At 41.8% G+C, this 24,425-nt stretch overlaps 1 protein-coding gene across 5 annotated transcripts in view; it reads right to left on the bottom strand.

Moving 5' to 3' along the window:
* Nucleotides 1-24,425, bottom strand: part of zranb3 (zinc finger, RAN-binding domain containing 3) — a 180,865-nt gene that overhangs the window by 78,312 nt on the left and 78,128 nt on the right. For all 5 annotated transcript variants that reach the window (XM_030746915.1, XM_030746910.1, XM_030746895.1 and 2 more), the window contains exons 5-8: nucleotides 21,345-21,576; nucleotides 16,440-16,525; nucleotides 13,893-14,064; nucleotides 5,749-5,883 (exon numbers count right to left, since the gene is read on the bottom strand). In XM_030746915.1, coding sequence (XP_030602775.1) covers nucleotides 5,749-5,883; nucleotides 13,893-14,064; nucleotides 16,440-16,525; nucleotides 21,345-21,576 — 625 coding nt within the window. The remainder of the gene's footprint in view (nucleotides 1-5,748; nucleotides 5,884-13,892; nucleotides 14,065-16,439; nucleotides 16,526-21,344; nucleotides 21,577-24,425) is intronic.

Genomic DNA, 24,425 nt, shown 5'->3' on the forward strand with positions numbered 1-24,425 from the left:
ACTGTGATGGCTGTGGCCGCTCCCGCTACCTTCTGCAAGAGCTATATGAGCGTGTCATTGAGCACCCGCGCTCGGCTCATTTCAGAGCCCCGGGCCAAAAAGCAGCCAAGAATAGCACCAACTAGTGAGAAATCCTGAGGTTTGATTTGAGTCAAACAGATCCCTTACTAGACGGTTTTGGAGACAGGCCCTTTCACTGTGGTGTGAAGCCCACCCTATAATCTCCACACCTCCTGCAAGCTGACAACCTCTGCAGCCATCACACACCTGCTCTGATGGGAGGACCTCTGCTTCGCCTTGCTGATAATTAGCCGATGCGCCTGATAATGAATCTCTCCACCAAGCCTGCCGACCCTGTTCTGATCTGGGGGGGTCCTCATTACTGATGGCTTGGCTTCGCCGGCTTCCTTCCGCTGAGTTTAATTAGTGCACAAACTTCTCGGCTGTCTGAAGCGGCCCGTTAGCTTGCTTTAAAGTCCAGCATCAGAGCTGTCCTCTCTGGGTAATTGGGAGCAGATGCTTGGCGGGTAAAGCAACAAAAATACCCCAAAGGCGTTTGGCAGCTTCGTCGCCAGGCGGACTGGCAGGCAGGCAGGGGCCACGATGCTTGTCAGAGTGACATAGATGTGTGAATCTATCATACCATTCCACCCCTCCTGATGATCCAAAAAAAGAAGAAAGCTTCTTTTTTTTTTTTTTTTTCGGAAGTAGAGAAAGTATGTCTGACTCTGTGAACCAATAGGCGAGGAAATGAGACTAGGCCAGCAGTATTGGCTTTGAGGTGGGAGAGTGGGTTGGTGTGGGGTGTGGGGGGGCTTTGTAATGAAAGGAGGTCCAGTGTTAGGCTAAACTGAGCAGAAATCCAATCAGCAAACAACACCAAGCGCAAAAAGATCCAAGCTTGGAGGCAGGCTGAGCGGGTAGCGTGTCGCTGATTGCATTCAGTGGTTATCTCCGCTCTTCGTTAACCTCGGGGCCATACTCCTCATGGCTGAGGGCGCTGGGCTAATTGAGAGGAATGCCGGCCCTCGAACATGGCAGATGATTGGAGAGGGATACTATATCTGGTGGAACTGTTTGCTCAACTACAAATCTAAGAGACTAGGGGACTGCCTGTTCTCTTAGTGAGAGGCTAGAAGCAGAGCAGAGGTTGAACGCTGTATTAGTGTAAAAACGCTCCCACTGACGATCAGGAAATGTTAGATTCTCAGCACCAGCTGCTCTGACCCCAGCCTTCTTTAGACTGAATGCCACCTTCCCATATTGCTCTCATTAAAAAGAAAAAAGAAGTCACTTCAGAGAGCTGACTGAGTTTCCATAGCAACAGCATCACAGAGATGCTATTTTAGTCCAGTGTGTAACTTTGATATAAGGGGTAATCACACCAGGCTGGACGCAACAAAATAATACCTCAGTTATAACTCCCTACTTTGTCTAAGTGCTTTCACTGGCGACCATTAGGCTCTGTTACCATGGCAATGATTTTCCCATGAGATCTCACTGAGTGGTTGGCCAAGCGCTCTGAGAATGATGCTGCGCCATCAATTCAACATTTCCTGAAACATGAAAATGAATAAAAAAAAACAGCATTTACTGGTTAATTCTTAAGCTATTTGAATGGCTGTGGGTGGTTTATGTAGTCTGTTACTTGTCACACTTTGAAGGTTAACGTGAACGAATTATGCATTTTTTATTTTCTGTTATAGAGATATACTGTTACAATGGCAGACCCTCACAATAAACAGAGCATCAAATTATGAGGCGAGTATTGTGTTCCCAGTAATACTAGCAGTAGTAATGGTATTTTGCAGTTTTTTTCTACTCCTGTATGATGTCACTGAGAACAGATACGCCAACATGGTCATTATCAGCACAGAAGCCCCACCCAAAAGTTGGACATGACTTCTTTTTATGAGGTGTGGCAAATCAGAGGAAGTCACCTTAAAGATGAGGGAAAGGTAGACAACTCTACAGTCACACTGAGGAAAGCAAAATTATTGCGACTCTGTGGAATGAACAACCATTTCTTTGCTTTTGAAACAGTTACTTTGAAGACAAGGACTCTCTCGCTACAGATCAGTGTCGTCTGCAAACATCATAGTCCACAGAGACTCCTGCCCGAACTCATCTGTCAGCCTGTCCATCACCATAGCAAACAAGAAGGAGCTCAGAGCAGATCCTGATGTAATCCCACCCCCACCTTCAACCCATCTGTCACTCCTACCGAACACCTCACCATTGTCTCGCTGTCCTCACACATGTCCTGCACCACCCTCACACACTTCTCTGCCATAACTTCCTCATGCAGTACCACAGTTCCTCTCTCGGCAGCCTATCATCTGCTTTCTCTAACTTCTCCATTAACACTCTCAAAGCAAACATCACATCTGTAGAGCTCTTTCTCAGCATGAAGCCAAACTGCTGCTCACTGACCCTCACCTCTCTTCTTAACTTAGCTTCAACAGCTCTTTCCCATAGCTCCATGGTGTGGCTCATCAGCTTTATCTCTCTGTAGCTGCTGCAGCTCTGTACATCACCCTTGTTTTAGAAAATTGGTACGGTACACTTTTTCTCCATTCCTCAAACATCCTCTCACTCACCAAGATTGTGTTAAACAATCTGGTTAAAAAGTCCACCGCCCTCTCCTCGCATCTTCATCCTTTCACAGGTACGTCATCTGGACCAGCCACCTTTGCCCTCTTCCTCCTCTTCATAGCTGCCCTCACTAATCTTCTGCACATCCTGATTCACTAACAGTCCTCCATCCATCCTCCTCTCTCTCTCTCATTTTCTTCATTTATCAGCTCCTCAAAGTACTCTCCAGCTTCTTAACACTATCATCACTCGTTAGTACATTTCCCATCTGTCCTTAATCACCCTAACCTGCTGCACATCCTTTCCAGCTCCATCGCTCTGCCTAGCCAATCATTACAAGTCCTTTTTCCCCTTCCTTACTGTCTGGCCTCACATACAGCTTACTGTAAGTCTTTGCTGTATACCTAGCCTCCCAGCACTCCTGTGTATTTCTTCGTTTCCCTTTGACTTCCAGCTCCTGATGCTGTTTGACGCTTTCTTCACCTCCACAATACTAATCACATACTCTTCCCTCAAGATTACCCCTACTCTATTTCTCTTCCTATCTACACCATGGCAGAACAGCTTGAATCCACCTCCATTGATGCCGGTCTTGCTTCTTTTCCACATCATCTCCTGCACGCACAGTTTATCTACCTTCCTTCTCTCCATCACATCAGTTAGCTCTCTTTACCAGTCATAGTCCCTACATTTAGAATCCTTACTCTCACCTCTACACTCCTTCCCTCCCGTCTCTCTCGCTGCCTCCTAACACATCTTCCCTCTCCTTCCTTTGTCTCCACTGGCTAACAGCACCAAAGGCAGTCGTTATTAACCCGGGTCCCGATCAATCCAGTATGGAAATCTCATTCTTTATGATCTGCATGTCTGATTTGGCCAAGATTTTATGCTGGATGCCCATCCTAATGTAGGCCTCTTACACTAGGACTAGTAGTTCACTGGCTGGTGGGCCCCCTGTGGCTGGATTGGAGTGCTTTAGTTCCTAAAAGCTGGTATCATGACTGGAACAAAAATTCAGCAACCCTTAATAGCAGTATAAAAACTGGCTTTCGTTACAGGGTCTTGAGGTGACTGTTGTGATTTGGCACTATATAAATAAAACTGAAGTGAATTTAATAGAAATAGGTAACAATGTATACTAAGTAATTTGAAACAACATTAGCATCATTTTAGTGATTTCTGTTATTCCATGTTTATTACTGTGCACATGAAAAATGCAAGCCCAAGAATGAACTCCCAACATTTATCAGTTCCAGGTTCCACCTTTATATACAATGGACAGACATGACAGTAGTGTTAATGCTCTCTTTCCAAAATGTCAAAGTATTCCTTTAGACTTTTCCTAAATTGTCAGCTCTTTCAGACAAGCACAAAAATGATGGATTTAACCACATTTCAACGATACAAGTTTGACAGACTTGATATAAAAAATAAAAATCACCAGTTTTCCCTCAAATCAGATTCAGCCTGGTTCCCTTTCATGTTCTGAAACTCAAACCGCTCTGTTAAATAAATGCATGAATGCTTGGTGGTCAAACTGAAACCAAGGTTGCTTTTTCGGGGCTGCTGAAAAGTTTCCATTTGTACAGCCTGCAAAAACTAGAGGAGGGCTAGTGGTGGTGTTGTTGCCGCCAAACAGGTTGGTCTGAGTATGTCAGAAACTGCTGATCTACTGGGACTTTCCTGCACAACAATCAATAGGGTTGACAAAGAGTGATCCAAAAGAGAAAAATATCCAGTGGCTGACAGTTCTCCGGGCAAAAATGCCTTGTTAACGCCAGGAGGTCAGAGGACAATGGCCAAACTGCTTTGAGCTGATAGGAAGGAAACAGTAACTCAAATAACCACTCGTTACATCTAAAGGTATCCAGAAGAGCTTAAGTCGTCCATCAGGCTGCTGGTGGTGGTGGTGTAATGGTGTGTGGGGGATATTTTCTTGGAACACTGTCACAGCAACCTCAGGACCTTCCAGATCCAAAAGATAAATCAACAGCCTTAAATTAAATGAATTAAATACAATAAATTAGTTTATATATTAGCAGTTGTTTAGTTTATTACACACTTGGGTCTAGAAAATAAAATAATAAAAAGGCCAGCAGGATTAATCAGTGCATTTGTCTACATCAATGACTGCTAAAAGTAGCATTTGATGCCAGTGATGCTGCCTTAAAAAAAAAAAACAAAGAAAGGCAATTAATCATATTTATTAATATACTAATAAATACAGAGCTCCAGAATATTCAAACTTGAGTGTTTGTTTTTCCGTTTTAAACCCCTGGCTTTTTTTTAAGACCTCCATAAATAAATATTAAGACTGAACAATGCTGAAATGATGCATTATACATAATTATTTAGCAGTGAACAATCTATTTAACATAGTGTTTGATGCTCTTCTTTAGATTTTGGACTGTTGGTCAGACAAAACAAAGAATCTGAAGAAGTTAACTTTGATTTATGGTGCAGACTCGGTCATTAATGCAATGCAACATGAACAAGTTTAACCGAGATTCGCTGTTTTCTGCCTGGCACGGCCTGCACTGCTGGAAGTGAGAACAAGTGAATGTCCTAGATGACGTGTGAAGCTGCTGATGAAACATAGTAACAGGTCATCCTGTGCTCCTAGGTAGCACCGAGGTTACTACAGAAGCAGGAGGATGCTACATTTCATGCCAGTGCAGTGGGCAGCAGCTGGATAACCCTCATCTCTGTGCTTGATCTTATTCATAACTTATTCTGTGTTTTAGTTTTCTAGCGTCTTTACAGATATACGCAAGGCCACTATTGATTAAAAATGCCACCTAATTAACAAAACCTGCTGGGAATGTGGTTTTTAACAACCATTAGTCAAACAAGAGGTAATCGTGTATTTGATGGGGACTATTTCTGGTGGAGTGCATTAGTGAAAATGGATGGTGTGTGTGTGTGTGTGGGATTGATAAACTACAGTATCTGTGTTCATGGTAATGAAGTAACATGTCACCAGAGCAACAGTGTGGCTCATTGATCATTTGGACAACAATGCAGCCCTACGGGGCTTAGAATACCCCACACAACAGAAAACTCTAGAGTACCCCCTGCTTCATCTCTCAAAGGGATCCTGTATGCTTTAAAAACAGACTAAACAAGATGTAACCCCAGCCGGTCTGCCTTTACCTTGGCAATAGCTGTTTGCTTGTACATCTGTGTGACCAGGCCCATGACCTCAGTGAAGGGGTTGTCCGTTGTAGCGACCCCCGAGCCCAGTCTCTTCATCAGCCTCTCCCACTCTGCAAAGCTGGCCGAGGCCTCCTGTAAAAAGCAAGGAGAGCACAAAGACAGTGATGCTGCGTCCTTTACTTCTTCACCCACCCTTTCCTCTCTCTTGTTCTCTCTACTGTTTTTGAGATATAAAGGGCAAAACAATTAATGGTGCTGCTGGGTGTCCTACTTTTCCTGGAAAAGGAAGAAAGAAAGAGGGAGAAAAGAAAAAAATGCCAGAGACAGAGAGAGAGAGAGAGAGAGATGGAGAATTCCCAAGGATGCCACCCCCTCCGACTGGGCTGCTGTGTTAGGTGGGTCATGAGCGTCTCCCAATTATAGCCGCCTTGTGACAAGCTGGGGTCGAAGATGGAGAAGCAGCCCGGCCGGTACAATAAATCAAAGACGCCTCGCGTACTCTCAAGGTGATTGGCGAGAAGTATTTAAGGAAGGAGAGGAGAGTGAGAGAGGATCGCAGTGGGAAAGGCTGCCAGTGAAGAGCAGCATATGCTGCCTCCCCACTCATAAACAAGACACAGAGAGCGGCTCCGCATTTGTTGTCGACATGTAGGTTAGCCCTGTTTATCATAAAAACAGGACTCAGGAACAGCATTTATTTAAGATTTTCTAGCACAAGACGAGGTAATTATAGAGAAATCGGGCATGAAAAGCAGCACGGTGAAAGTTTGAGTCAATTCTTATGCAACAAATTCAGCTCGTCCACAGCGTGCAGCGGCTGAAAACAGTGCTCAAGCCCCTTGACTTTTTGAACCTAAAAACTGAATGCTAACTTTAAATTACTTTGTCATTAGAGGTTATTTTTGTGCCTCTTGTTCAACACCTGGCTGTCTGAATTCAAGCTGCAACATCTAACAGCCAATGTGTAAAAATTCAACAGGAATGAACGCTTGCTCGAAGCGCTGCATATCAAAGATGCAAAGCTGTGAACCATATGGCAGAGCGATGGAAGGTGGAGGTGGGCTGCACCTGATTAAGCACATACATACACATAATGGTGAGGTGGGTCAGAGAGGGGATGAGGAGTAAAAAAAAAAAAAAGGGGCTAGATGGGTGAGAACTGGAAAGAAGCTTTATTAATGCACACACAGATTTCTTCGGGAAGCAAGTTTCTCAACTGCATTCACGCACTGTGTTTTCTGGACTCCTACATGAAAGCTTTGCACCATTTAGTGAAATAATTAGCATTTCAGTGGCTTCAAACCTCGTCAAAGTCAAGGACGGCTGAATGAATAAATAGTATCGTATTGCTGGAGCACAAAGCTGCGCTTCCTTGATGTTTTTCCCTCAGATGTTTCACTCAGAAGCACCTGCATAAACACAGTTACAGCCATGTCTTTTTTTTTTTTTTTTTTTCCTAATTAAAAACTGTACATTCAGGCATTTCTTTACAATGTGCTCGGGCAAAATAAGGAAAAAAAAAATCCCTGAGTGGCTAAGCACTCCACCCTCGATGATATTCACCAGACTAACACTGACTAAAGGCCAGGGCTGAAAACGTAAAGGGCAGGTGGGGCATAAAAAGTGTCTGGCTGTGGAAGATAAAAGCCATCATTAGGGAGTAAAATGAGATGGGAGGAATGAACTGGTGAGTGCTCCTGGTGTACAGATACAGTACAGTATATATTGTCAGTTAGCAAAATGAGGCTTCAAAAGACAGTTTGTTTAGAGGAAAATAATGCCCACCCAGTCTTTTATATTTTATATTGTTCACATTTTCCTGCCTGTGGGAAGCAAAATGGATGTGGATTCGGGTGACTGGCCACTTCACACCTCCTTTTCTCATCTCTAAAACCAGTCCATTTAGCTGTGAGGATGAAATGCCTGTCTATTCTTCTGAGTGGACAAAAAAAATAAATAAAAAAATAAAAAATAAAGGCAAAAACTGCAAAGCAGAACAACTCGTGCTTTTTTTTTGTTTTCACCAAAGACAAATAATCTCAGAGAGAGCTCCAACACATGACACGAACCTTTTCCAACATGCGCGCTCTGCGGCTTAATTGGTGGCTCTATGTAAAAACACCACCCATATTTAGCCCCCAATTAGTGTCCCCTAACATTTAGGGAGAATAGGGTAAAACCCTACATCATCAGTTTTTAAAGAAACTCATTGTTGTGTCATTCCTGGGATGGCTCAGTGAGTAATTAGCACTGAAAGAGCTCCTCCAGCATTTTCTACTCCTGCTAATATGAGACTGTTTCCAAAAAAGTTGTGGCCCTGTGAAATGCATGCCCATAAAAACAGAATGTAATGATTTCCAGATCATTTGAATCCTATATTTGAGGAAAAAAACAATGCACACTTTATATATCAAATCTTGAAACTGAGAAATCTTTTCAGGTTATTGTTTAATACACAATTTTAGGTGTTTTTCATCTCATGATGTGCCAAATGTTTCTACCTGGGTGACAGGTCTGAATATGTGTTACTGATTATATGTTGCATCAAAACCTGCATATATCATTCAGCAGTGATGGTGATGGTGTTGTGAAAGTGTCTCTGATATTATTAGGGAGTGTGCTGATGAAAGCCAAATGGCTCCTCTCCTCTTTAACCAGAGAGGCGTACTATAAAACAAGATTAATGAGTTAGCTAGCTACGTTAAGCTTAAAGTCAGATTCCAGCCCTCCTTCATTAGGCTATCAGACGGAGTCAGACTTTTGATCAAGCTTATAGTTAGGGCTGGACCCTGAACATCCCTTAGTTATGCTGCTGTAGGCCTAGGCTGCTGGCAGGTTCCCATGATGCGCTAAGTGTTTCTTTTCATTCACCTCTTTTCACTCCGTTTATACTCCACTCTGCATTTAATCAGATTATTATTAATCTCTGGCTCTCTTCCACAGTTGTCTTTTGTCCTGTCTCTCTCTCCCCTCAGCCCCAGCCGGTCACAGCAGATGGCTGCCCCTCCCTGAGCCTGGCTCTGCTGGAGGTTTCTTCCTGTTAAAAGGGAGTTTTTCCTTCCTAGTGTCACCAAGTGCTGCTCATAGGGGGTCATTTTGACTGTTGGGTTTTCTCTGTATTAATGTAGGGTCTTTACCTTACAGTAAAAGTGCCTTGAGGCGACTGTTTGTTGTGATTTGGCGCCATGTAAATGAAATTGAATTGAATTGTGTTTTTGCCCATTATGACTTCTTCCTGAGTCCATAGAGTGATTTTCTCTACATAATGATGTCTGATTTTAAAGCAGTGCTGCCTGAAGGCCAGAACACAGCTACTCAAGACTGATTTTTTTTTTTTTTTTTTACTGTGGATATTCAGAATCTTTTAATGATAAATTCTTGTAGATGACAAAAATCCCCAAATGCTTTGTATTATTACATTAAAAACATTACTTTTAAACAGCCCAATAAGTCTGTCACAGAGTAGGGAACCCTTCAAATCTTTACTTGTGAAAAACTCAGCATCTCTAAGATGGTATTCTGTATAATGTTGCTAATTACCCTAATTAGTAAGAAGATGTTCCACACAGTCTTTTTTTTTTTTTTAAGTTTTTTAAAGTCTTTTTGTATTTTCAGAAATGTGTTGTTTGTATCAAACTCAAAATAAGTGCATATCTGAGCTAAAAAAAAAAAATTAATAATTTTCAGTTTCCACATCTTAAAAAGAGAGCTGATAATCAGTAATCAGTAGTATGGCTTCATGTTGAGAAAAAAGCAAGACAGATGTGATGTTTGTGTTGAGAGTGTTGATGGAGACGTATAGAAAAGGTCAGAATGAGTTTCACTGTCTTTGTGGAGCTAGAGAAAGCAGATGATAGGGTGCCAAGAGAGGAGCTGTGGTATGAGGAAATCAGGAGTGGCAGAGCAGTATGTGAGGGTGGTGCATGGTATATATGAGGACAGTGAGATAGTGGTGAGGTGTGGAGTAGGAGTGACAAATGGGTTCAAGGTGGGGGTGGGATTGCATCAAAGATCTGCTCTGAGCCCCTTCTTGTTTGCTATGGTGATGGACAGACTGACAGATGAGGTCAGGCAGGAGTCTGCTTGGACTGATGATTGCAGAGGACACTGATCTGTAGTGAGAGTAGGAAGCAGGTGGAAGAGAGCCTGGAGAGGTGGAGGTATGCACTGGAGAGAAGAGGAATGAAAGTCAGAAGAAGCAAGAGAGAATACGTGTGTGAATGTGAGGGAGACGGGTGTAACAGTGAAGCTGCAAGCAGATGTCGTGAACGTGGATGAGTTTAAATTCCTGGGGTCAACCATTCAAAGCAACAGGCAGCGCACAAGAGAGAAAAAGAAGAAAGTCCAGACAGGGTGGAGTGAGTGGAGATGAGTGTCGGGGTGATGAGCAAAAGTGAAAGGGAAGGTTTACAAGATGGTAGTGCGACGTGTGAACACGGTAGTGCTATGGTATATGGTTTTCAGACAGTGGCGCTAACAAAACGACAGGAGGCCGAGCTGAAGACTTTCATTGGGAGTGACCAGAGTGGACAAGATTAGAAAAGAGCACATCAGAGGGACAGCTCAGTATGAGCATTTTGGAGATGAGGTTAGAGAGACTGCTGCCTCACATCTAGAAGGTCTGGGTTTGATTCCACCTTGGTCCGGGCCTCTCTGTGTGGAGTTTGCATGTTCTCCCCGTGTCTGCATGGGTTTCCTCCCACAGTCCAAAGACATGCACTTACTGGGGTTAGGTTAATTGGAAACTCTAAATTGCCCATAGGTGTGAATGAGAGCATGAATGTGAGTGTGTATGTTGTCTGTCTCTCTGTGTTGGCCCTGTGACAGGCTGGCGACCTGTACAGGGTGTACCCTGCCTCTTGCCCTATGTCAGCTGGGATAGGCTCCAGCCCCCCCGACACCCTGAACAGGATAAGCGGAAGAGAATGGATGGATGGATGGATGGATGGATGGATGGATGTTAGAGAGACAAGGCGGAGATGGTTAGGGCATGTGCTGAAGAGGGATAGTGGATATATTGGACAAAGGATGTTGAATATGGAGCTGCCAGACAGAAGGAAAAGAAAAAGACCACAGAGAAGATCCATGGATATAATGAAGTGAGACGTGCTGGTGTGACAGAGGAGGATACTAGGGACAGGGTGAGATGGAGGCAGATGATCTGCTGTGGTGACCCCTAACAAGAGAGCCGCTGAGAGAAGAAGCTTCAACATCTGATGTTATTTTTGTGCCATTTCCAAATAAATACAGGTTTTAGATGGTGTTCAAAATCAATTTATTCTGTTTTTATTTACATTTTACACAGCCCTCCAACTTTTCTGAAAACAGACCAAATGACAGAAAATCTAACAAAAGCCTCTGAGTAGATGCTTCTGAGTGTGTGATGCTATGGGTGATGGTTGCTCCCAGCTGGAAACTAGCTACTGGTAATCCTTGACACCAGCGACCTATGCATAGAGCAGAGGAGACATACTGACTTGCGCACAAGCCAGGTCAAAGCCATATTGGCATTCGCATGTACATTCACATGGATCCAGTGCAGCGTGGGAGGCAGAAACCGCATCTACAACTTTGGGAAGGCTAAAAGAGATCCAAACACCTACACACAAAACATGACATTTACTCTACAAATACCCTGGTATCCTCTATACGATGGAGGAAAAGGAGCAAACACATGCGCGCACACAAAGACCTCACTGCTAAGCTTAGACTAGCAGGGAGTTATTTAATCTTAAAGGAGCAACAGGCATTTTTCAGCGGAAAAGAAATACCAGCCTTGTATCAACGGGTGAGTGCGGAAGGATGGCCCTTCACAGTGAGGCCAAAGGAGAGCGATTAACCCAGGAAGTGTGCTTATTGTTTAATCTGCTCATCATTTAATTATAAAATGTCAGGACCTCTTCCACATGCTGGTTTTGTACAACTTTAAATCAAACACACAGAAATATGCAGTTCGATATAACAAACATGCAAAAAGATGGATTTTTATTCATCATAAATCTCTCACAACCCTCCTCCACATCAAAAGGAGCCAGGTGAGGTGGCTCGGGCATCTGACTAGGATACCTCCTGGGTGAGATGTTCCGGGTATGTCCTAACAGGAGGAAGTTCTCGGGAAGACCCAGGACTAAGCTGGAGGAGGTTGCTAGGGCTTCTCTGCTTAGGCTGCTGCACCCGTGACCTGGCTTCAGATAAGCAGAAGAGGATGGATGGATGGATGGATGGATGGATGGATGTCTCACACTTTTTAATGAGGTTTTTTCACATGGCCCTTTTCTGTTCTGCTCTGTTTGTGGGCGAGTTTTATACAAAAGGGTAAGAAGAAGGCCTTGACACTGCAGAGCTCTGAAAACAGGACTGATTTAACTGTGTCAGTAGATGAAAGATTTAGATGACATGACATGAATGGAGCCGCCAGCGACGTGTTGCCACATGGTTACAGAAATAAAGAGGGAATGACTTGACATTAATTTAGAGTCTAAAAAACGTCCTTCAAAAGCAAAGAGGTCCAGCACTTAGATGGGAGATGTCAAGACTTGCACTGAGAGTTGCAATGATTCACACATGGAGCTGAGAATTTTCCTAACCACTGCGCAAGTTGTCACAATAGACCAATTAAATGAGAGGATGTTAAAAAAAAAACCTAACTTACTTGTAGTCAAGGTTGCAAACATAATGTTCTTCTCTTAAACTATAACTCAGTGGATCTACTATTTAATTCTAAATTAATTTGGCAAATTTAAAGTTGCACAGCTCTTGTCATTTTGTAGTGGTACACTCTTCAGAGGATTTTAAATCAATCAATCAGCATGTGACTGAAGTGCAGACTTTCAGCTTTCATTCAAAGAGCTTCACAAAACTATTGCAGCAATTTTTATTCACAGTCCCCATTTTCAGAGGCTCAAAGGTCACTGAGCTGAAAATCTGCACTTTAATCAATGTCTTGATTGCTTGATTTAAAATCCACTGTGAGCAGAGAGAAAATTACAAAAATATATATATATATAGTTTATATAGATATATATATTTTATATATATATATATATATATATATATATATATATATATCTAATATATATATATATATATATATATATATCTATATCTTATATATACTATATATATATATATATATATATATATATATATATATATATATATATATATAAGGGCTGGGACTTTAACGCGTTAATTTCGATTAATTAATTACAGGGAAAATAACAAATTAAAAATTTTAACACATTTTAATCGCACTTTGCACCGTGGAACATTTCTCAGTGCGCGAGTTCCAGGCATACAGATTATATCGACACACAATGTCCAAATTCAGGGGCCGCATCCTTCGAAGGACCGGTCCTTCGCAGCATGCTTTGCAGCCCACAAGACCACAAAGGCCGGAAGTGAGCGGCTAGCCTTCATATCAGCTGCCGTCACCTCTGCGTAGCTCATGTCGCCTAGCAACCGTGAGTGCGAAGCACAGCTGTGTAAAAGCAGCTGTTAAACGGAGAACGAACTTTTTCTCCTTTTTGTGGTTTAATTTTAAGTCTTTAATTCAAAATAAGCTGTTAAAACAAGCATAACACATTTCAACATCAAGGAATACAGCTGAGAGAATGATTAATTTCCAACTATATTAAGTGAGACAACAATAATGTTGACTAAAACTATCCAGTTATGATGCTTAACTTTAATTTCAGGAGTTTGCTTATCACAGGAGTACTTCCACCCTTCGTTGGTCTGTGTAGTAGACTGGTGGGAAAATAAACAACATTTTGAAATTTAAGCTTATGTATATTGATTCATTCATCAACTAAACTTAAATTAATCTTTCTCATGTTAAATATTTAAATGTGATTAAAATGCGATTAATTTTGATTAATTGATTACAAAGCTCCTAATTAATTAGATAAATTTTTTAAATTGAGTCCCACCCCTAGTTTATAACAATGTGTTTTGAACTGTTTGACTTAACAAGTACTTCTTTATTTTCACCTTATGAAATAAAAAGGAGATGTTGTAATTATTAGCTGAGCAAGCAACCAGTTCATGATTTATCTGCAATCAAAATAAGCCTCAGAAACTATGGAGATATACACGACTTGTCTTTATATCTGACGTGTAATCTATGTCAAAATATGTACCTTTGCAGCCTCCTTGGGCAGGTCAAAGGGGATGCGTTGGCGGATTTTGGGGGGCAGCTGAGTGAGCACATCAGCTTTGAGGCGACGGATCATGATCTGGCTCAACCGCTGGTGCAGCTCCTCCAAATTGGACGCCCCGCGACAGTCCCACTGCCTCCGAGGCCCAAAATACCTGAGAGAGAATGAATAAGAGATAAAGCTGTGTCTGCAGACTTATTTTTATACATACACACACACACCTCTAACTGAGATGCACCTCCCAAGAAACCACACTTATTTACTTGCAGCACTGCCTTGAAGGAATAGTTAAACACATTTAAACATTCCCACCTGGGAGCTGCCCGGCACTAGAACAGCTTTCCATCGTTTACTGTTAAGCAGCTCTGCTGGAGCAGTCGGGGAATCTTTTTTTTTGCTTAAGGGCACTTTGTAAAGTGGCAAACTATTTTGCCTAATGGCCACAGCAGCAGGTCTATTCCAAAACTCACAGGCAACTTTCACAATTCATCAGCCAAATACACTTTTAGAATAGAACTGGCCCCCTACACAAAGGCTGGTTATCTGCCACATTGGCTGGAAGTGTGGACAAACTTAACAAGGCACTGCCAAAATTTGCTGTTTCACACTTCTCTGTTTAAAGCTGTAATTGGTGTAGGATGGGAAACTGACTCACTCTTTCTAAAATAACGTTTCCCCCTTGTGTGCAGATTCGAACCAGCAACTCTCCAGCTGCAATGCTGTTTTTCCCTTTCTCCTCTGCTCCTGCCATTTCCCACAGCAACCTCAACTTCGTGAAAGAAACAAGAAGGGAACACTGAGCTCAGATGGCACCGCCTTGTGCTCCTCAGTGTGTATGGTTGTGCGTGTGTGTGTGTGTGTGTGTGAGAGAGAAAGAGACAGTATGTACGTGTGGCTTAGAAAGGCATTCCCCAGCCACACTGAGTGCTCTTAAATACAAAGTGCTATCTTAAATGGCGCCAAGCCCATCCCTGACCGAGCCGCTGACTTTGATGGACATCCAAAACAATGCATTTGATGTGTTTGTTCACACATGTAGCTGATCGGCACTGGCAACTGGCAGCCAGTTGGCATTTAGCGCTTGGATTCTGTTACGGTCTGGCTTTGACAACAAACCATCAACTCAGCAGCACCACCAATCCGGTCTCAGGTATAGCTCGCCGTATCCCAGCAGACACAATTAAATGGTAGGTGAGACGGACTGAAACTGTGCTAATTCCACAGAGCGAAAGATAAACAGTGAACAAGGCGGCTTCAAACTGGCGATACTGGACCTAAATGAAGGAACAGCAAGACATGCTCAAAAGGTCGTAGAATTTGGTAGAGATCCAACAACAACTGAATTGTTCCGACCAGGGAGAATCACCACCTTGAATGAACTGTATGCCTCTGCCATCAGTCAGGCTGCAGTTGATATCTATGCCTGTCCAAACTAAATAAAGTGAAGACTTTGATTTAAGGAATTTAATTAAAGATTTTTAAAGATTAGCGGCACCAATTCAGCTTCTGGTTTCTGACCCAATATAAAATATGCTCACAATCTCCCCTTCTGTTCCTGAATTATGGTGTTGAATAATGGCCAGAGAAATGTTAGTCCTCAATATTACAGTTTTACTGTGCTGGGGGATTGTATAGCATTTCTATTAGACAACTGTGTGAAATTTCAGTTCATGACACGTCACAAACAATGATCAAAAAGATCAGGGAGACCTTCTGATCAGTTCATCTTTGTGTCTGAGTAAATGTCTGAGTCAAATCTGAAATAGCCTTTAAGATGTTGGAGAGTCATCAACCCTGAAAACACTGCATCTGAAAACTTTTGTGTATTTCTGTTGTGTCTTTTCAGATGCACGACATAGCTTGTAACACACCAGTTCTAAATAAAGTTAAATTTGATATGTGACATGCACAAATAAATACAGTGAAAAATACATTATGATACAATAAGTGAAAAAGAACACACACCAGAAAAATATTTTAGTCTACAAAATTGTATAATTTTTTAACATAGCTAATGCTTTTAGCAGCCATGGCTGTCGCTAATTCACAGGCATAAAAATGTAATACTGTTAAATCAATCAATCCCATTACAATGTTTCCAATTTCAGCATGAAATCTGATGACCTGACACTATTAATCATGAAGCCTGCTGGAGCCAGACGACTGTTAGCTTAGCCTAGCATTAAAAAAAAAAAAAATTTTCTCCCCGGTAACAACAACTTTACAAATATTTTTGTGCTTTAGTGGTCGCATTTTTTTAACCACCGCTTATTCTGGCTTCCAGTCTTCATGCCCGGCTAAGCTAACACTCTGCTAGCTCTACCTACTATTAACATCTTCTTCTTAAGTAATGCACTGCAACAATATAAAACAAATAAATAAATAAAAGAGTATATTTGAATGGAAAAAATACAAATTACATAACATACAAATTATACGTATTATATAACATGTAACGTAGCGTTGCAGTACATTAGATTAGAGCAATTAGAATAACATTAAAATATGCAGACAGTTTGAAAATGTCACCTGTAATGGGCATTGCAGTATTTTTTGGCATAGTCAGTCCAGGTTCCAAACCTCTTGGGATAGAGGGCATCAATTTGCATGAAAAGCTGTAAAACACACAGACAGGCAATGAGCCTTAACTAAAATTTTAAATAAAACGATGCATTAATTCATGGATATATCTGCCTGTGTGTGTGTGTGTGTGTGTTGGGGCAGAACTGAGACAAGCTGGATATCTCACTGTCTGATTTCTGAATGAATCTCTGTATAATGGCAATGATCTTCTCAATTGCTCACATATTTTATGGTAAATGGACTAGTTCTTATATAGTGCTTTTCTACGCAGTATGAGCACTCAAAGCGCTTACACAACCTGTGCATTCACCCATGCACTCCCATTCACACAAGCACTTCCATTTTTACAAAGCTAAGTGCTTTTTAATTGACTAACATTCATACGCATTCATACTCCGACAGAACGGTCGGAGAGCAACTTGGGGTTAAGTATCTTGCCCAAGGATACATTGGCATGTAGCCTGGAGTAGCCAGGATTCGAACCACTGACCTTCCGATCAGTAGGTGACCTGCTCTACCTACTGAGCTACAGCCATCTTTTCATACACTGTTTCTTCCCAGCAGTATTACGTACTCTCTTCATTTAAAGAAATAAAGAAAAACAAACACCCCTTCTCAATTCAGGGGTTCTGTTACTACAGCTATACTCATATGGCTATGGATTGTATAAAACTCCATAATAACTATGGTGATCCCACTCATTGGTGTTTGAAGTCTTGAGCATTTTTCACTCCAGCCATCTTGTTTTGCTTTTTTAAACCAGGGCAAGAGCAACAGGGTGGATCTGAGCGAGACTCCAAGGACACTGCATCTTCATATGGTAGCGACTTATGAGTCACAAGGTAGCTTTGCTCTAAAGCAAACCCGGTTTTGTCCCGCGTTTTACCCTACATGCGACCATTGTTTACCAAAATGAACACTCGTGTATTAAAGAAGACTTGAAACTAGTGATTGAGATCATACGCTATTTAGAAGCCTTCCAAAGAATGCAGATGTAGGACACATCAGCACTGGCTTCACTTTTTAGACACGAATGCTACATCTACTTCTTTCATACAGGATACAAATATGACCAGCAGCTGATGAAGAGTAGAGATAGGCTAGTTAGTGTTAACAAGTTCAACAAGTTGGGGTGGGTGGCTGTGACTCAGGAGGTGGAGCAGGTCATCTACTGGTTGCTCCAACATACCAGAGTGCCCTTGGGCAAGGATACAGAACCCCGAGATGCTCCTGATGAGCTCATCCGAGTGTGAACATGTGTGCCAACGTTAGATAGAAAGCACTTAGATGTCGCAAAAAGTGCTTGTATGAATGTGTGCGTGAATGGGTGAATGAGGCATGTTGTATAAAGTGCTTTGAGTGCTCAAGCAGAGTAGAAAAGCGCTGTATAGGAAGCAGTCCATTTACCATTTCCCACAACTAGAGCGCCATGTAACTGACATTGCTAGCTAAGCAAGGTGACCCGCTGCCGGCTCTGCCTTCCACCTCTAATAAAGCAAAGTAAACAGAGCTCACGATTAGTCTGCTGTCATGGAGTACATCTTCTGTGTAGTGTACTCAAGGTCCTGTTGTCCTTCGCCTAGTTTACCAGCCCCGTGTTGTGCAACTGTGTGGTTATTTGTGTCAGCACCAATTAACCAGGTCAAACCACTGTGCAGTCTAACAAGGGTGAAGGAAATGAAACAGATTCGAAAATTTAAGGATGTGGACACAGTCGACTTACTCCAATTAAACAGCTCCTGGCATAAAGATCATCAAAAGATCTTCGCATTACTTGATGTTGCAAGACAAAAGACAAGCTGCTGCTGTCTGTCTTCAGTGGGCGTATGTGACTGTAGGTAAAGAGTGTGTTTACATCACAGGTTGCAACAGAGCTCCCCAGAATGTGTGTGTCTGCAAACATCAAGGCTCCTGTTTGAATGCACACCATCCCTGCCAATTTTCCAGTATATGCAGCAATTTCTCAAGTAATGGCAGTTAATTGTCAGCAGCTACACTGAGGAGCCCTATTCTAAATTCAGCACTTGTTCACCAGCAGCAGCTTTGCATCCCCCCTACACACACACACACACACACACACACACACACACTGATATAATAGGTGGGAGGAATGAGGGCACATCATGAACGGTGCAGCATGCCCTGAGCTGTGTGCTAACTCGATGTCAGAGCCACAGTGAGTAATGATGGCAGCGAGGAGACTGGCACAGAGGCAGGGACAGGGCTTATCAGGTTTATGCTGCGGATGATAAAATGTTATATTCAGTTTCAGATTCTAGTGGCAGAGAGAAGGAAAGAGAGATGATATCTAAAAACTAACCTCACCACTGCAGGCGGGCAGAGCCAGAGACAGGATAGTATGTGTCACACACACACACACATATGCCAAACTATATAAAAACACACACACACACTTTTTCAATGATACACCTTCTCCAGATTACTTACAAGTACTGACTTTACTTCATTTTGGAATTAATTATCTGCCTGAATTTCATCAGTTAATTATCATGATTGGGTCTGGGCAATAATTAAGTTTTCCTCAAAGCAACCTGGCAGTTAGATGACAGTGCGATCTGAGTTGCGTGCCACATAAATAGTCGAGCATATATTAGTCAGGAGGCTGATTATTAGCTCACTAATAATGAAGCAGCTATACATGAACTCCTGAACATTTATATATAAAGGCTCTTTTTTGTTCTATTGACAAGAGTTTATTAGAAGCTTGTGATATTTTATGTATTTTCTTCAACAAATCCTGTGAAAAATGAACAATAAATTGATTGCTAATGTGTGTGTGTGTGTACGCTGATATATTACTCTCTGAGCCACAGAGCTCCAGTGCTGTCCAAAAATTCAATATCAGCATCAGTAAGCTAGCATGTTACATTAGTGTAAACACACACACACACACACTGTAGCAGAGTCAGTCTTGCATCCTCCGTCCTGCTCCTGCAAATATTAACTAGTATTAATCCACCGCTGAAAGTAGTTCCCTGTGATCATTTACTACCATTTTACAAAATCATTTCTTTCCTTTTAAAGCATGAATACACAAATTTATCAAGTGTTCTAAAGAGATACAGAGTGCACTAAGGAAGTCTTGTAAGATTGAGTATAAGTGATGATACGTCAATGTAAGAAATTTTCACACACAATCTCAATGCTCAAAAACACAAATATTCCATCGAAGACGGAAGTTTGGGTTATTTTTTTCTGAAGAGTCTTCCGTCTCTGACTGTCTCCTGTCTGGTTTGAGATGGGTGTGGCCCAGCTGGAAAATAGTGATGTCAGAGATTCCTTTGCACCAATAGGGAGAGACCAACACACACACACACACACACACACACACACACACACACACACACACACACACACATACACACACACATACACCCAACAAAGCAGACCAGCTGGTTTGCTTAAAGTTGAACTCTATAAATAAAGTCTAATATACTCTTCAACATTGATTCTTGCTTGTTTAGTACTAAATATTAAATTTCATAGACACATTTAACGTGCTTCTTTTCTGTTTCTCCACTGTGGAGCAGTTTAATATATCTTTTAGATGCATGTGGAGCCCTTTGGAAAACTATTATATAAATAAAGCTGTAATATTTTTAATATGCAGCACAGACATTCAGGGGGGAAAAAAAAAGAAAAACTTAAATAAGATACACCGCAGGCTATGAATAATTATGGGGCCTCTGTGTGTGTGTGTGTGTGTGTGCGTGGGTGGGTGCATGTGGTTGTGTGTGTACTGAACAGCTACTCACAATTAGGATGTTCTGTACAGTACGCTAAAACAAATTATTCCTAAATGTTTGTGCTGAATTTACAAAAACGAGGGGGGAAAAAAAAATAAAATGTCCAATGTTTTACAGAAGATGATGAAAATTAGCTAATAAACACATGTAGCGTTATCATATATGACTACTGAAGCAACACAAATAGAGTGAAAGCAAAGAGCTTCCCAGCTCTGGGAGCTGAAGAAGATGACTGGAAGAAATGTGGAAAGTTTAAATGCCTGAGCACAAAGCTGCATCAGCGGGCACGCTGTGCTTGTTATTGATACCGTATTGTCTCTTCACATTGAGACTGAAAAGATTTTCTATTCACGCCTTCTTCTTCTTCATCTTCCTTAGCTGCAGTGATGGAATATGGCTGTAATCCACAGCTTCAATATAACATATATAAAAATGATATAATAAATCATTATGGAGAGGGGAACGGCTCAGCCGCTCTCCAAACACCGTTGTCCTGTGAACAGCCCTTCTTATTGTCTCTAAATTCAATAGTCCCCCCCCCCCTTGTGCGTTTCTTTTTATTACTTGTCTCATTTATTGCAGTGCAGTGTCTCTTCATATCGGGCTTTGTAAATGAAGTTTTTGCAACAAAGGTTATTGAAATAAGACCGTGGGATCCTGGAGGATAAGTGACGCCGGAGAGAGTTAATTGGCTTTTTGAATGTCGGATCCGAGCAGAGCCTGCTCTGGAGCAAGTTACCATGGCGATCTACCTGCGCTGCACAGTGGAACACCTTTGTGAGAAGCCGGAGCTGAGCCCCGAGCTGGCCTATTAATCTCTCCTCACAAGTGTGGGTTCAGAATTCCTTTATAAAAATCCATCTGTTCCAAATCTACTGAACGCAGTCTTTCCTAGTTATCCACGCTGCTCCCTCCTCTGCAGCTCTGTGTTGAATTTTTCATTAAAAATTCAAAGCAGGGGTTTGAGGGAACTTTAAATCTGCCATGTCATTTGGTGAGAAAACAAAACAGCTTACTCCACTTAAATTTGTATCCCCCCCCCCCCGAGGCATCATTAGATTACCATTTAATCAAGTTTTATTACCTCCTCGGGTCGGCCCAGAGCAGGGGTACCGGTGAGCAGGACGGCGCGCTTGGCGCTCTGAATGAGAGGAACGAGAATCTTCGTCCGCGCCGCGTTCCTGGATTTGAGGTAATGCGACTCGTCCACCACCACCACGGCAAACTGCTGCCTGCTCAGTGCCTCCACCAGGTGGCGTGCATCTGTGGTGAGTAGGCCATAGCCCAGGACTGTCACTTTACTGCTGCTGATCCCCCTGCAAGGATAACACCACACACACACACACACACACACATAAATGATCAGACGCTACTGTAACACGTCAATAAAAAGAGGAGTGTGTCATTATATAAAAAGTTAACTGGAAATAACAGAATGAAACACATTTTAATCTATTTGGACTTGAGCAGTTTCATTAACTGTTAACTAAAAAAAAATTTTAAAAAGACAGCGACTGCAACCTGTTAGCTAAAAATATTTATTTTTACAAATTTACAAGGACTTTAAAATCTATGTTGATGCTCTATAATAGTAACTGATTTTTTTTCTCCATACTGCATAAATAAAGCAAAGGCTAAATTATACTGGGAGGGGGGAAAATAAGACATGGTACCTGAATTAGCCCTGCTAAATGCTAACCAATGCTATTAGCGGAACAGCGTTATGTATGCAGCCTCTAAAAAGTAGTTTGTAGTATTAAACATTTAAGAATCAGTATCTAAACTGTTTGCAATCATCAGCATGACAGGCTTGAATTTAAAGCTTCACAGCTTATATCTCAGCTATTTTGTGTATATCATACACACACATTAGCCATCTTTTTTCAGCCTCACTTTTTAACCTCTCAAGTCTACTGCTTCCTTTTGTGAATGTAATACTATAAAGAATGACAGACACATCGCTGGATTGATTTTTTTTTTTTTAAGGCTCATTAAATTCTTCAAATAGCTGTGCAAACAAACATTCATAACCAGAAGAAAATAATGTATTATTTGGGGACAATTTCCAGCAGTGGATTAATAAACAATTAGCACTTTAGTGACTATTTAGCAGCAAAGTAAAAAGTATGTTGTTTACAAAGTATGTAAATAAAGGCACATGCCACACAGTTATTTTTAACACTTCTTGGACAACATGTGAGCTATATGATACAGTATCTGACTTTGGGTACACCAACAGCGTGTATTACATCTGGTATCAATTCATCATTGGTTTTCATGGAAAGTATCGACAGTGAGAAAAATAAAAGTATATCGCTGTCGCTCTTCAAGTCGCCCCCATTAAAACTAGTAAACGTGTGTCAACAGTTCAGATTATTTACAGACTCAACATCTGTTTAAATGTTCTGGTGTTATTGACTTGGCAACTGAGCCCCTAAGGTAAAGCAAACCAAGCTGTTTGAAAGAGCCTATGGACTTAAATGCATGTCAAGGCACAGACACACACACACACACACACACACACACACACACACACACACACACACACACACACACACACACACACAAACCTTTCATAAACCCATCTCCTTTTTTTTATGGCTTTATAACATTTCTATATTTTTCAGCTATGCCATGTGCAGCTCTGACACGGATACACAGGCATGGATAAACAAACAAACACACAGGCGACATTCAGCTGCATGAAACTCAATAATGATCTCTGAGAAATCAAAAACATTTCCAGCATCTGTCAAGCTTTAATTCTTTGACTTCGCCGCGCACAGACACACACACACACACACACACGCACACACACACACACACATTTCCAAGCTGAAATAAACCTAAGGTGCCATTCATGTTCTACAAAGGCACGAGTGAGTCAAAATACCGAGAGGAGGTGCTGCATAATTTTTTCTTGCCTCCTCGTTCAGTCATTAACACATCCAGTTCAAGGACGCGTTTTCCCCAGAAGGCTTTCACAACCTCTTTGCACCTCATCTGTGATGTGGGGAGTGTGTGTCCACCCCCCCACCTCCAAGTCACAAATATAGAAAGTTTAAGTCATTCAAAAATTCAAAAGAGAAAAAAAAAAAAACTAGGGGAAAGTTGAGAAGATAATAAAAGTAGATGTTTTCTAAGCGTTTATGCAACATTAGTGCACAATGCAGAAACCTGAATCAGTGCAAACAGCTGTGAAACTGTGGCACATGTCACCAACAGCATTTTTCCTTCCTGCATGGGGAAAAAATAAATAAATCAGCTCTTCTTCAATATTGCAGACGTCGCCTTGATATGATTTGTCTGTCAGCGCTGTCAAACATCGGCCCCTGCTGGCTCCTGACACCAAGGGACACTTTGAGATTAATTCATCAGGCCCAACTTTGCAGTCTATCGCGCTGCCTCAGCTTCACATTGTGTGACCACGAGCGCTCGCGTTTTATTACATCTTTTTAGAGTAAATTATTAGTGCCTGCATGAGTTGGAGCAGAGGGCCGGAGAGAAGAAGTCGTAACAAGAGGCATTAGACACTGCTGTGCAGCTTATCATGAGGGCAACTTCGCTTCAAATTCAAGTAATGGCTGTCACCTTTCACTCGCACAACACTTCTGCGTCGATATGATGAGCACTGAATGAGCTTCTACACGGGATGAGCAAAATAGGTTCTCATCTGGGAGACGTGGCTAGTTTTGCCTTGAATGTACAATGTTTCGAGACATTTTGTAGACCTGATTCCACTGATTAAATATGAGCAAGAAATGAATTAAAATGGCATAATTTTAATAATTTTTGCCATAGAATTGATATTAAACAATCACAGCAGATGACTGCCCCTCCCTGAGCCTGGTTCTGCTGGAGGTTTCTTCCTGTTAAAAGGGAGTTTTTCCTTCCCACTGTTGCCAAGTGCTGCTCATAGGAGGTCATTTTGGGCGCTCAGGCCCCGCCCCCTACTTCCGGTCCGCGAATTGATGTCAAAAATAACATACAATTTGGACCTTTAAGTTACTTTTTTGACATTTCGCCTTCCCCTTCAATTAAGGGGGTTAAGCAAAATGTCAAAAAAGTAACTTAAAGGGATAAAATTTTATGTTATTTTTGGCATCAATTCGCGGACCAGAAGGGGGCATGGCCGGAAGTGGCCCGCGGGCCGCAAGTTTGGGCA

The sequence above is a fragment of the Archocentrus centrarchus genome, chromosome 2 (assembly GCF_007364275.1).
Source record: "Archocentrus centrarchus isolate MPI-CPG fArcCen1 chromosome 2, fArcCen1, whole genome shotgun sequence".
Taxonomy (NCBI): domain Eukaryota; kingdom Metazoa; phylum Chordata; class Actinopteri; order Cichliformes; family Cichlidae; genus Archocentrus; species Archocentrus centrarchus.